Source organism: Eschrichtius robustus, chromosome 8, assembly GCF_028021215.1.
Source record: "Eschrichtius robustus isolate mEscRob2 chromosome 8, mEscRob2.pri, whole genome shotgun sequence".
NCBI lineage: Eukaryota > Metazoa > Chordata > Mammalia > Artiodactyla > Eschrichtiidae > Eschrichtius > Eschrichtius robustus.
This window is the reverse complement of record NC_090831.1, coordinates 83,893,996-83,908,558: the sequence shown is the minus strand read 5'-3', so window position 1 is coordinate 83,908,558 and position 14,563 is coordinate 83,893,996. Positions and strand designations below refer to the sequence as shown.

The window sequence follows — 14,563 nt, the reverse complement described above, 5'->3', positions numbered from 1 at the left end:
TGTTGAGATAATTATCAAACAGATAAACTCCAGCCAGAAAAGCTAACATCATGGCCTGACTCCAACTATGTGGAATCCGAGCTCCTCCCTGGGAAGGAGGGTCTGTCTAAGGAGATTATGAAACTCCTGATGGGACGAGGCAGGGAGAGGAAAGTGGACATAACAGGACTGCAGCAATGGGAAACACAGCCAGGTCCCAGCTAGAATGGAGGGCAAGCTGTACACAGGAGAGGACTACAAGAAAGAGTTCGACTCCCAGAACTACTTAAAGACGTACTACACCTTCGATTCAGGCACCGTAGCTGAAAATGAAATCTTGAAATTTAACCTGAAAAACCTCTTTGAAACCATCTCTTCAGGTGAGTGTCTGGTCTCCATCTCAGGGAGAGACAGGGCTGCACCTGACAGGAAGAGCTGCCGGCGGCAGGGGACCTGTCCTCTGGGACACTGCTCAGCAAGGATGTTGCAAAGGCAGCTCAGCCTGTGAACCCATGAGGACCTCTGCTGGGTGGGACCTAAGCACTGGCCTTAGAAGCCAAAGAGCCAGGCTTGAGTCTACGACAGTCAGTCTCAGTTTCTTCCCCCTGTGAAATGGGAAGGTAACTCCTGAGCTGTGGGCCTCACAGGCTCATGCTGGAGGGGATATGAGACAACAGACATGAGCACACTGCCTGCATCTGACTATCTCTGCCTGTCTTCCCCTAAAGCCGGGCTTTGTAGCCCTGGCTCATGAATCCCCTTGAAAATCTGAGGAAAGCTCTGGTGCACAGGCGTGCGCACGCACACACACACACACACACACACACAGAGTCACACTCCTAATCTTTTACTCAGAATGAAGAGAGTTCATGGATACACAAAGCCAAACCACAGCTCAGTTTACAAAACCCTGCTCTTGGGCGTCAGGCTGGGTGATCAGCAGAGATTATCGCCCAGGTTCCTCAGTGCACACAAGGAGAGGCTGAAGTGGGAAAGAGGTGGGTGGCCAGCCCAGGTCAGACTGCCAGTCAGTGGCAGCAGCGAACTTCAAGATCAGTTAACGCAGGGCTGCCATGCACAGTTGGGCAGGGAGTGTACTGAACAATTAGGGGTTACTTAGTCACTCAGCAAACATTGCCTTACTATGTAATCAGTGCCAAGAATGGTATATTAAGCAATGTCCACAGAAATACAGAGGAAAGAAAGCTTAAGGCTCACAGAGACATCTGAGGAGACCTTTCTAGAGGAGGGACCGGCACTAAGCCTTGAAAAATAGACAGGTGTGTTTCAATGGAGAGCGGAGGAGGGAGGAAGCAGGGAGAAGAGGGCAGTGCACTTAGTGCTACTCTGAGGCAAAGATCCTTCCCCTCAACTCATCACTGGATCCCCTTGCCTCCCCTGATTGGCTGAGCCAGTTTTGAACCCACTGGCTCAGGTCTTATCCCTTATCAGAAGCTCTGTCTTCTGCAACGAGGAGGCGGGAGAGTGGGCCATGGGCGGCTCACTCTCACCATTGTCTTAAACCCAGAGTCAGAAGACTGTTGGAAGTAAACCAGTTCCAACCAAGAAGTCAATCTGAAACCTGCCCAGAAGTGCAGAACTTGTCCTATCAGGCCTCTGGTAGCAACCCTTGGGGAGCAGGGGGACGTGGTGTGTGCCAGGCTATGCTCCACCCGCCAGCTGTCACCCCCTGAGCCCCAGGCGTGGGGGTCTGGACTCCCCACACAGCCTGGCTGGGTCGGGTCCCCTGTGAGCCACCCTCCCCTGCTGGCAAGCCCTGGGGCAGGGCAGAGCCTGGCATCTCCATCCACCACAGCTGGGCCTGGAGTAGTGTGTCCCCCACTCCCATGCACCTGGAAAACACTGTCTCCTGCAGCAGGAGTGAGAGGTGTCGTACTGATCAACACTGGCCCAGGCCCCACCATCTACCAGCTGCTCTCGGCCTGTGAAGCCTTCCGGGAGATCATCGCCTCAGACTACTCGGAGCAGAACCCCCGGGAGGTGAAGAAGTGGCTGAAGAAGGAGCCAGGGGCCTACGACTGGTCCCCAGCCATGCAATACGTGTGTGAGCTGGAGGGAGACAGGTACCCACGGCCACCATCCCGCTCAGATGAGGTCTCCCCATCACCCGCAGGCCAGAGCCTGAACCTGCCACCCTGCTTCACCTGCCACTTCCCTACAGGTTCTTCCTGACCTGGGTCTCTGACCCAGAGCCCCTCCCTCTCTTTGAGTGAGTCCTGCCTCCAGCCTCAGAGCTGCCTGTGCTCTTAGCTTTGGTTGCCCTACTGGGCTCTCCATACTTTGTATCCCACCCATCCTGCAGGACCAGCTTCAGTCCCGCCTCCTCCAGGAAGCCTCCCCTGATTGCTCTAGCCCACACAGATCTCACTTTCCTCTGGTGCAGCTTCTCCTTAACCCTAATGTCGGAGGGGAACTTGTTATGGGAAGACATGGGGTTCAAGGAATCCCCCTGAAGCACTCCTACAAAATCCCACAGACCAACAGCATTGACCCCTCCAGGCACCTTCCCCATCCAATGCACAGAGAGGGAACCCATCTACCAGAGCCCCATGGGGGACAGGCAGGATGCTGGCCCTGATTTTGCAACTGAGGAAACTGAGGCCCAGACGTGGAGAGTGGCCTCTAGGCCACCTTAGAGCCAGGACAAAGATCAGAGTTTAAATGCCTGACCCATCCTTGGGCCGTGGGGCTCTGACCTAGTTATAGGTAGGGGCAGCCTGAAGTGGGACAGAGCTGGAGGGTCTCTAAGCACAGGGTCTCCACATCAACCCAGCCTGGGCTTCATTCATTCCTGTCATCATTCACGGAGAGCATTCTGATGGTCACTCCTGCTTCTAGGTACTGGGACTATTACAGTGAACAGACAAAGTTTCAGCCCCAAGGAGCTCACATTCTAGTAGGGAAGACAACACAACCAAGCTAGAGAGAGGTAGGTATTCAGGGAAAAACAAGTGTTCTAGAGAAGAATCTTCAGCTGAGTAGAGGCCTACAAGAGGTAGGGGTGCTGTGTTAGGTGGAATGGTGTCTTAGTCACCTCGGGCTGCCATAGAAATGCCATAGACCCAGTGGCTTAAACAAAGACATTCATTTCTCACAGTTCTGGAGACTGGAAGTTCAAGATCAGGTCTGGTGAGGGCCCTTTTCCTGGCTGGTAGACAGCCGTCTTCTTGTTGTGTCCTCACAAGAAGGAAAAGGAAAGTCAGCAAGCTCTCTAGTGTGTCTTCTTTTAAAAGGCACAAATCCCACCACGAGAGGCCCCATCCTCATGATCTCATCTACCTCTAATTACCTGCCAAAGGCTCCATCTCCAAATACCATCACATTCATGTTAGGGTTTCAGCATATGATTATGAGGGGGGCACAGTTCCGTCCACAGCAGATGGTAAGAGGAGGGCTCTCCAAGGAGAAGCCCTTAGAGCAGCTTCCTGGGTGAGGTGAAGGAGGAAGGATGTGCAGATCTGGGGAAAGAGAGTGTCAGGCAGAGGGGACAGCAAGGGCCAAGGCCCAGCAATGGGAAAGCGCGTGTTTAACAAAGCACATTTAAAGGGTCAAGGGCTGCAGGGAGGAGGCATGTGGATATGTTGCTTAATGGGTACAAAGTTTCAGTATGGGGTGATAAAAAATTTCGGAAGCAGACAGTAGTGATAGTTGCACACATTGTGAATGCAGTTAATGCCCCTGAATTGTACATTTAAAGTGATTTAAATGGCAAGTTTTTGGTATATATATTTTACAGCTTGAAAAATTAATAAGGCAATGTATCAAAAATTGAATTATTTTGAATATTCAAGAAGAAAGATAAATAGAAGGAGAGGAAGGAGGAAGTGGACAAAGAGGAAGAAGGAAGAATCAAATGTCAAATCCCCTGTCACCTACTAGCTGTGTAGCCTTGAGCGAATCACTCAAGCTCTCTGTGCCTCAGTTTCCTCATCTGTATAATGGGGGAAATACGATCTCCCTCAAAGAGTTGCTCAACAGGTTAAATTATGGGCCTTCCCCATAGGGAGCCCCTGCATAGAGGGTGAGGGGTGGAGAGATGTTGTCATAACTTTCATCATCACCTCCATGACCCTCCTCCACAGGAGCAAGTGGCAGGAGAAGGAGGCCCGTCTCCGAAGGACAGCGACGCCTGTTACTGAAGTGTGATGGGAACCAGCCACACCCACTGGGGCCCGCCCAGGTGCCACCAGTTGACTGCGTGCTGACCCTGCTGGCCCTGGAGTGCGCCTGCCATGACGTGGACGCCTACCGGGCGGCCGGGCGAGGCCTGGTCAGCCTGCTGAAGCCGGGCGGGCATCTGGCCACCGCGGTAGCCCTGCGCACCCAGCACTATATGGTGGGCGCCAAGAAGTTCTTTGGTCTCCACCTGGAGAAGGAGACGGTGGAGAAGGCCTTGCAGGAGGCCGGCTGCCAGGTGCTGAGGTACCAGTACTCCCCCGTCAGCTACTCAGAGGCCCACTGCATCAATGAGGGCATCTGCTTTGTGGTCGCCCTCAAGGGTCCCGGGGCCTGAGGCCAGCCTGGCAGAGAGGGCCTGCCCCAGAAGGGAGGTCAGGGCCAGCGTTTCTTAGAGTCTCACTCCACAGCCCCCTAATGCAGGGCCAGCCTGAACTCTACCCCTTCATTCTTATTACTATGTCCCAAGATCACAGGTGAAAAGCAGGGTCTCCCTGCCCCCAGCCCAGGGATCTGTCCCGCACACCCTTTTCTGGCTCATACTGCACCAAAAAATCGGGAAAATAAAGTGGCTCAGCTAGATATTGTCTTAATTTGGTTCCTCCCCCCACCACCCCGAAGCAGACCCTCAGACAAGGATTTGAAAGCAAAGGAAACACCAATAGGAGCGTGGGAAGGAAAGCAGGGAAGGCAGGCAGACAGGCAGGTAATAAAGGGTGTGTCATCAAGCCCGTCACCACTGTGGGCAACTGGAGATCACCTGTCGGGGGGCTTCAGAGTCGCCCCACTCCAGGAAGCTGGGGCATTTGTCCACCAACTCCCAGGGTTGTGGTTGAGGGCTGCCCAGGGTGCATTAATTGGCCAGGATTTTTGAGCCTGCCTATCATGTGCAACATGGAGAGAGACACTCAGACAAAGACTTGCAGGGCTGGTCCCTGGAAGTTGGAGGGTGGGGCTGGTCTGGGCAGCCTGGCGCTTCTGCTGGAGGAACAGGACCTCAGGTTCCCAAAGCCCAAAGGCATCTGCAAGAACTAGATGATTTCCGGGCCAAACTCCTATTCCCCCTTGGGTGGGAAAACCAAGATCTGGGAGGAGAGGTGACTGGTTCCTGATGGCTCAGTGAGTCCACTGCCGAGCCAGAACCGGAGCCGCGGGCCAGGTTAGGATGGACCTGGATGGGGGATGGAGCTGCCGGGAGAGGGTACAAAGTGAGACCTGGAGAACCCGGGGGAGGCAGGGGCCTGTACCCAGCCCATGGACTCTGTGCTCCTCATTCTTTCTTCCTGAGGTCACCCCACGGGCCCAGTACCCTGGGCTTAGGAGGGGAACCAGAGGTCCAAGGCAGCTCCCCCAGAATATCTGTGAAGTGAGGTTACTATGGACCTGGCAGGTGATGGAGCCTCAGGGAGTGGTCAGCTGTACTAGGCCAGGCAGGGCAGGGAGTCAGGCTGCTCCATCCATATGACCAAGAAAACAAGCTCTTGGAGCTTTGGGAAGACCTGGGTTACATCCCTAGAAGAAACTTCACGAAGTCGTGTGTCTCTCGAGACACTCCTTGCCCACACAGCCAGCCAGCTCACACCCCAGCCAGCTCCTGACCCTGGGCTGACATGTTCTCTTTGGGATGTGGGCGAGTGTCGGCCTTTCTCCAGCAAAGCCTGGCTCATACAAAGCCCTTCATGCTCTCTGACCTAGGGCATGGGCCCCTCACAGCTCCCAGCGTCTACATTAGTCCATGCTCCATCAAGCAGTCTCCCAGAGCAAATGCAGTCAAGCCCCTGCCCTGTTGGAGCCGTGGGCCTCGGGAAAAGGTCCCAACAGGTAACGGCCCACGAGGCTCTCCACAACCTTGCTGCAGCCACCAAGCAGGGCTCCCTGAACGTCCAGCCACCTCCCACCTGCACGTCCTCGCTACAGAAACCCGTCCTCTCTCCTCCAGCCCATGCCCCAGCTCTAGACAGCTTCCAACAAGGTGTCCAGGACACAGCAGTGACAGGGAGAAGGGCTGAGCCAGGGCTCTTCACCCAGACAAAAGGGCAGCCTCCATTTGCTAACCTGCTGCTAAAGCCCAGTGTTTTCCAAACTGCTTCTATTGTGTTCTTGGGGGTCCCTGAGACCTAAGGCAGAGGGCAGCAGCAGGACAGTCCTCCTCCTTCCAATGTCAGCTGGGACGTGGGCTGCTGACAGGAGAGAGGGGGCAATGTGAGGCGGCAATGGCTCCCCATGACCACCAGAGAGCAGTGCAGGGCAGAAAGCTGCCGGCAGACGTGCAAGGAGAGCAGATTTCAGGGGTTAGCTTGGAAAGAAAATTCCATGCTTGGGCCCCTTTTTGGCTCAGTTGGGTCCTGCCAGGCTTCACCGAGCCCAGAGCCATAACCAGACCCCTCAGAGGAGCCTGGAAACCATTGGACAGGAAGAGCCTTCATGATACCAGGACTTGCTGTCTCTGTGGGTCCTGGACACTGCATGTCAGCTGGGGCCCAGGAGACTAGGGCTTTGCAAACTAATGTGCATGTGAGTCACCTGGGGACCTTGTTAAAGTATGGATTCTGATCCAATAGGTCCAGTGCAGTAGGGCCTGAGAGTCTGCATTCTCAACAAGCCTCAAACTATCCTGATGCTTCTGGTCCAAAGGCCATACTTTGAAGATCAAGGCATTCAGGAATGCATCTTGATTTCTGCTTTCCCCCTGAGTAACAGGGTTCCTGGGCACACCTTGTAGTTGGCACACCTAACTTTCTGGCCCCTAGCTCCAGGTGAGAGAGGGAGGAGGCCCAGCACTCCCCCCAGAAAACGTCCCCAGTTCCCCTTCTCCTAACCCAGGCCTGGTGGGCTCTCCTCCCTGTGCTCTTTGACAGCCTTCTCCTCCAGATGGAAGTCCTCAGGGAATGGACTGAGGGAGCCCCCAGACTCCTCACTCAGCAGGATTTGCTGCTGCTGAGGTCGGCATGTGTTTCAAATAACTAGATGCCTGCCAGCCAGCCCTTCACGGCTAAGACACCCCTCAACCCTCCACATCACCTGCCCTCCTCTGAGCTCCTAAGAGGCAGAGGGGACGGGGTGGATTAACATGAGGACCAAAGATGCAAAGTGGCTTCCACAAAGGCACTGCCCTTCAACGTTCCCAGCACGAGTCCCTCAAAGAAGGCTGGGGGCTTGGGCTGGGGTTCTCACCCTGGATATGCATGGAGTCACCCAGGGAGCTGGAACCTTCCTGCAGCCTGGGAACTCCCCCAGACCAACTACATCAGAAGCTCTGGGTTGAGGGACCCAGGCCGCAGTATTTCATAACACTCTCCCGGGGATTCGAGTGTGTAACCCAGATGGAGAACTACTCACCTGGGCCGCTGCTCATGAACCACCTGGGGCTCTAATAAAATGCATATTCTGAGTTGATAGGTCTGAGATGGGCAGAGAATTTGCATTTCTAATGTGTCCCCAGGTGATGCCTCTGCTGCTAATCCCAGAAGCAGTCTGGGAAACAAGACTACAGACAGGGGGGCCTCCTCTCGTCCCCCCAGCCTGGGCCCGTGCTAGCTGGGGGAGGGGGACTGAGGAACACAATAAAGCGGTCCAAGTGCAAAGCAAAGCAATGACCCCCGATGGACCACATCCTTCAGACCTGGGGTATTGAATGATTCACAAAAGCCTTCTGAATCAGCAAAGCCAGATCGCTCTGTGCTGCCTCTACTAATATGACATTGGGAGCATCCAAGAGTCACTCATTCCTTCTAGAAGTTCATCCACAGAGCAACTGTCTGTATTTTAGCCCCACTTGCTCTCCTGCCCTCCCGACTACAGTGTCCAGCCACCTCCACTTGACAGACCTCAGCCCCTCTAACTCAGCAGGTGCAAAGGCTAAGTCCCCATCCCCCATCCCTGCTCCTCCTCCCCCGTCCCCACCCCAGTGAGGACACTTCATCCATGCCCTCACCCATCCCAACCTCCTTCCTCTCTCACCATCGGTTGTCACCCTGGCTCACCCAGGCCTCTTCATGTTACCTCCTAAACAGCTCTTCAAATCCACCCAACTGCTCTCAACCCCATCGCTGCCTGAACCCAGCTATATTATCCTCACTTCAATTCTGCCATGCATTCCTGACTGGTCCCAGCCTCCATATCTGCCGTTTTGTGCCTGTTTTTTTATCTTCTCCACCAGCCAATGAACTCCTTGGAGCGCACAGGGCCTGCCACACAGGAGGGGTTTGATAAATGCTGCCTGCATGAAGGAAAGAGTCCGGGGCCCTGGTGTCCAGTCCTGGCTCTGTTCACTCACTTGCTGACCTTTGGCAAGAACTTTCTTTCCCCTGGCATCACGCTCCTCATCTGAAATGGTACCCAAAGATGCTTAAACATCAGTTCTGAGATCCCTGTGAGGGGATGTGATATTCTGTAGCTTACTCCTCCCCAGAAGCCAGGAGGGTCAGCTGAGTGTCCCAGGAGAGAACAGCCATGGGGCCCCCTGAGCCCAGGAGTGACCCTTTTTTCTCTCCCTCTCTCCTCACCACCAGCCAAGCCCTTCCCTGAACCTGGACGTCCCAGCCCGAGAAGGGTCAGGGCTCCCCCACCCGCAGACTCTGGGCAGCAGGATGGGCATCGGAGGGAGCTTGCTAGAAATGCAGACTCTCCGATCCCAGCCCCGACCTTCTGAAGCAGACCTGCACTTTAACAAGATCCCCAGGGGCTTCTCATGCATTACAACCTGAAAAGCCCTGATTTAGAAATGCAGAGATGAAGACAGGGTGCTGCGGGGGAGGAAGGGCAGAGGAGGGGGAGCAGGGCTCCTTCCCAGCAGCCTCCTCTCTGGCCTTCCTCACCCTCCTGTCTCAGCTCAGTGGTTGGGGGTCTCCGCCTCCCCACACAGAGCACATTCTCCCTCCTCACCCCCTCCATTCCCACCACATCACCCATTTCTTCCTTCATGGCACATGTTTTTCTCTTTCCTGTCTCCATCCCCTTCCCTCCCTGGAAAGGACGTTCTCTCCTTCCCTGATGTACCCCCCGTGCCCATCACGTGGTACCAGCTGCACAAGTATTGCTGACTAAAGAAGTTGACTGTGTGAAACTTACGATTATGGACTTCACCCTCTGAACTTCAAAGCTGCCAAAACCATCTAATCCAGCAGCTTTGTCCCATTCTTTACATTTCAAATGGGCCAGAATCCAACAACTTTGTACTTCAGGCAGAACATCGAGATTTCAAAAAGCATTTACCAGGGTGGGGTAGATTGCAAAACGGACCAAAATTCTTCCCTTTCCAGCAGGCAACTTGTCTTTGCCAATGACTTGGCTGCTCCTCCCACTGGGAGGTCACATCTATTCCTCCTCCTCACTTCCCCACTCCCAATCTGGGCTTGGCCATGTGTCTTGCTTTGGTCAATACAGCATCAGCAAAAGCGATGCTGGCAGGGGCTTGAAAAGCACTTGCACATGCGGCTTGTTCCATCTCTCGCTCCTTGGTATTTACCCAAGAGAGTTGAAAATGTATGTCCACACAGACACCTGTACACAGATGCCGATACCAGCTTTGTTCATAATTGCCCAAACTTGGAAGCAACCGAGATGTCATTCAGTAGGTGAATGGATGAATATACTGTGGTCCATCCAGATAATGGAATACTATTTGGTGCTAAAAAATAATGATCTCTCAAGCCCGGAAAGTCATGCAGGAACCTTAAATCATATTACTAAGTGAAAGAAGCCCATCGGAAAAGGCTACATAGTCCATGATTTCAATTCTATGATGACATCCTGGAAGGGGCAAAACTATGGAAACAGTAAAAGGATCAACTTTTGCAGGGATGGGGGAAAGGAAGGATTAACAGGCTGAGCACAGAGGATTTTTAAGGCAGTGAAACTACTCTGTATGGTACTGTAATGGTGGATACATGTCTTTACATACAGTTGTCAAAACCCATAGAATGTACCCCAAGAGTGAACCAAATGAAAACTGTGGACTTTTTGAGTGATAATAATGTACCAGTATAGATTCACTGATTGCAACAAACGTACCCATCTAGGGGTGGATGTTGATAGTGGGGGAAGTTGAGGGACAGGGGGAAAGTGGGAACCCTCTGTACTTTCTGTTCAATTTCGCTGTGAACCTGAGACTGCTCTAACAAAGTCTCTTTTTTTTAAAAGTGCTCATACACTGGAGCTTGTTTCCTCTCTTGCTGCTCTGGGGAACCCTGTGACCTGGAGCATGTCAAAAAGCTCAGGTGGCCTCTGGATCCTGGTGGCCATGCCTACTGCCCCAGCTGATATGGAGCCAACTGCCAGATAAACGAGTGAGGGCCTCCCAGACAGACCGTCAGCCCAGCCAAGGTGCCAACTGAGTGCAGAGAGTAGCCAAACCAGCCCTGCCCAGCAGCCCTGCCCAGCCAACTCACAGGATCATGAAATAAAAATAAATGCTTCTCGTTTTCAGTCTCTAATGTTGGGGTAAGTGGCTACCACACAAAAAATAACTGAAACAGATTATTCAATTAAAGTGGCAGAGCAAACACACATTTGAGCTCTATCTGTTCTGAAACCCCACTAAAATGACAGTAAACATTATTTAACACCATAAACCCACAAGGACAAACTGGAAAGGAGATGACAGCACCACGATTTTGAAAGCCGGGGGTCAGCCTGATTAGTGGTCCCTAACTTAGCTGCCCGCAGTGGTGGATGCGGATAAGCAACACGATTTGCTTTAGGAGACTGCGCAGGCTGCTTCTGGAGAAGGCAGATCAAGTGGGCTGATTGTGGGCGCACAACAGGAGGACTACTGAACACTGTGTGGGACAAGGCCAGGTGCTCACACCCTGCTCATCAACCCAGTGCAGCTGGCACTCCTCGCCCACACACACAGGACCAAGGTGGGTTCTCAGAGAGGGCGAAACAGAGGGCGGCTGGACCATGAACTACGAGTGGATGGGAGGAGCACCATGCTGAAAATAAAAGGATTATGAAGACTTACAGGCTGAATATCAAGGCCATCCCCTGCCCCGGGGCTTCTTCCCTCTTACTCAGCTTCCAGAATGCCTGCTGCTAAGTGATTTTTCCTCTAGCAGGAGGCCGGGTGGAGGGGGTGTTCTCTGGAGAATCTGACCAAGGCAAGAGAAATTGACTTAAGGTGTCCTATTGACCTAAGAAATCGACATGGGTTGTCCCCCAACAAATAGCTCAGCCAGATCCCCCCTGCTATGAGTACAGAGCTTCTAACCTCTGCAGCGCCCCTCTCCAAGTATGAGCAGACAGCTAAGGATTGCCACACATGTGAGGAGAACCTAATCACTAGAGAACAAAACAACAGGAAAAAAAGCAACATGGAAGAAACAGATTGTGTAGGAAGAAGAAATTTACATCATAATTACTGGCATCTACAAGGAACAGGTTCTGTCCTGCTGGGGCCAAATCAGGGCTTAAAATAGCAGGAAATCCAGAAATCCAGGAAAAGCAAATGTAAGCTTCAGCAGAGGAGGCTGGAATTCTGGAAGGGAAGGGTCCTCCACCCCAGCCCCTCACACCCCACATGGGAAGATAACAAAAATTCCTCCAAACTTCCTTAGGGGTCACCTGACGTGACCTAACACTCCAGCCACATTGACCTTACTGTTCCCAAACCTCGGCCCTCCCTGCCTCAGGATCTTTGCATGTGCTGTTTACTCTGCTTTGCATGCCTTTGGCCTTGGCTGTGGCCATACTTGGTAGATCCTCCCCTTAGCTCTAAACCCAGGTAGTTTATCTGCTCCACCTAGAGCATCTTTCCTTCCCCCTTCACCACCAGCACGGTGCCACGTGGTTTTGCAAGGCTCTGTGGACCCGTCATCTTGTTTGCCACAAGTCTGTGAGCTCCATCAGGTTGGGGACAGGTCTTAACTACTTCTGTACACCCAGGGCTGGAACATGGCATGTTAACATGGGAATCAGCACAAATGAGCACATTTCTCAGTTAGCTATTGTCCGCTGAGCTAATCATCACTGGACACAGCCCTCAATTGTCCTCCCCATCGAGAGTGGAGGTCAAAGGCATCACTACGTGGGTTTCAATCCTGATCCCGACACTCAGATATACGAACCTGGGCAAGTTAGTTAAGCTCCCTCCCACGCTGTTTCATCATATACAAAATGCGGTGACAGTGGAGATGAAATGAGTTCATATATAATAGTAAGCACTCAGCATCTCGTCTGGTGCAAGGTAAACGCTATGAAGTGTTGGCTGTTGTCAGGACTCCTTCCCTTTTAATTCCACTCATGTCCAGTGAGCACAGAGGAGGAACCTCCCACCCTGCTGGGCATCCAGGGATCAATCAGTGGCTCAGTCAGAGGTTGTTGGAGGGTGGGTTCCAGCACTCAAAGCCAGGGGGCTCCCAAGGAGGTCCGTAGGGATTTAGGGAACCCCAAGGAAGTCAGTGGGCCCTGAGGGAGCTCCCCTGAAGGCAAGGGGAGGGCACAGAGCTTGACCCTGAAGAAGGAAGATGAGGAGGACATCACCTTTCCAGGATGACACAATCACAGGAAGGAGGGGGAGATACCTGGCGTGTGCAGGTGAGGTAGCGTCATGAGGAGACTATGATAGGAGAGGAAGCTGAGGCGTGAGTGGGGACAGAGCCCAGCTGGGTTGGATGGATGGGATGGGCGACTGGCTGGATTGGGATGTCGCTGTGGTGGTCGGCACCGTGCAGGCAGCCCTGGGCTCCTGCTTCAGCGCCTGCCCTGGTCACGGACAGCCTTGCAAAGGCCATCGAGCTCTCTGAGGACCGGAACAGGAAGTGGAGCCCAGCACCCTGACAAACACCAAAGAACAAGCGTGCATACCTTGGGAATTCTTGAACTTGGAATCCAGACTGGGAGTGGCAAATATTCATGGAATACTTGAGTCTTAGAATCCAACTTACAGGTACACAGAAACTGAGCGTTCTGGAAGCCTCTAGAAGACAGGCATGTTCAAGGCTGGCCCAATTCTCTCCCAGATTTGGCCTGTGTGGTAGGACCCTGGTCTGGTTTTCAGATTCTTCTGAAGAAAGTGGGAACCTGGGTAAGGCTGGGCTCTGAGGCCCTGCCCTCCCCACACACCTGGATGACAGTGGGTGGGCTCCTCCTGACATGCTGAGTGAATCTTCATCTGCTGGTGGGTCCTGAGCTCCATGTCGGGGGCACAGCACAAGGGCACTTCGGGACAGCCTGGATCATAGTGCACTATCGGAGTTCCGAGCAAAGGACAGGGGGGTGAAGGTTTGTTCAGACCCCCCCCCTGCCCCTGGCATGGCCATGAAGGCAACGATGTCTTGCCCATCTTGCTCCCCATGGGTGTTGGGATGTCTGGGGAAGCAGGAGGGGCTCAGGTGGCAGGAGTCATCCCTGGGGGGAGGGTGATGGGGGCTTAACACAAGGAAGGACACACATTCATCCACTGAGGAGGCTGGTGGGTGAATGTGTGTATGGGTATGGGAGGAAGGGAGTGAGCTCCCCGTCACTGTGGGCTATGCAAGCAGAGGCTGATAGCTCCTGCAGGATGGAGAAGAGGGGCTCCTGCAGCCCAGCACCCAGTGGGAAGCTGGTCTAGAGGAGGTACCTTGTGGCCTTCCCTTTAGTCCTCAGGCTGAGGGCGGGTGTGTGACATGGGTGTGGCTGGCTGCCCCTGAGAGGGGGCACAGCCAGGGTGAGCACCAGGAGAGAGGGAAAGGAGCATGGGAGAGTCATCAAGGGCTCCTGCAGGGGCTGGCGTGGGCTTGGAGGGGTTTCCACAGGCAGAGGGGCCGGTCTAGGGCTGATCATCCTGGCAAAGAGACTGGTATGATCAAAGGCAGTGGGAAGGTGGGCAGGGGTGAGGCACCCAGATCAGGAAGGCTGGGTGGCTGGTGGGTGCCGGACCAGTGGATAAGAGGCTGAAGGGTCTGAATAAATAGGGTCTGGCATGTCAGGACTCCTGACGCCTCTTCCTCGGGAAGGGGAGGGCCAGGAGCGAAGGAGGGTGACGTGCTTCTCTGTGGCCATGGTGGAGGGAGGGTCAGAGGCTTTCCCAGAGGGAACATGGCCGGGAAATCCTTACTTTGCAGATGCAGCTGCTCCTGCTGGAGAGGCTGGCCCAGCTGAGACCCGACGGGGGCCGAATGGCTACAGACAGTGGGAGTGCACATCAGTAATTCAGGGAGAAATCCACTTCGTGCCGTTGTTGGTAGCCTACCCACTAGGCTGAAAAGAAAACAATGAACTTCTCTTTGTAATGATAACTTCTGGATCTGAGAAAGATGGCCACTGTCCATTCTGCCGGCCAGTAATTTACCCGCCCCGCCTCTCACCCGGGGTTATAGTGCTCATTTTAGACCTCAAAAGGCATAACTGCTTGTATTTCCTTCAATACCACAAAGAAGAAAATCTTTTCTACTGTGGCAGCAAA

The 14,563-nt window shown here is 53.6% G+C and overlaps 1 protein-coding gene across 1 annotated transcript; it reads left to right on the top strand.

The window, feature by feature from the left end:
- Positions 1-205: 205 nt before the first annotated feature.
- INMT (indolethylamine N-methyltransferase) lies at positions 206-4,513 on the top strand. The gene is given in 4 exon segments (XM_068550473.1): positions 206-359; positions 1,856-2,063; positions 4,083-4,125; positions 4,127-4,513. Coding segments are annotated over 4 exon segments (792 nt in total).
- Positions 4,514-14,563: the final 10,050 nt, after the last annotated feature.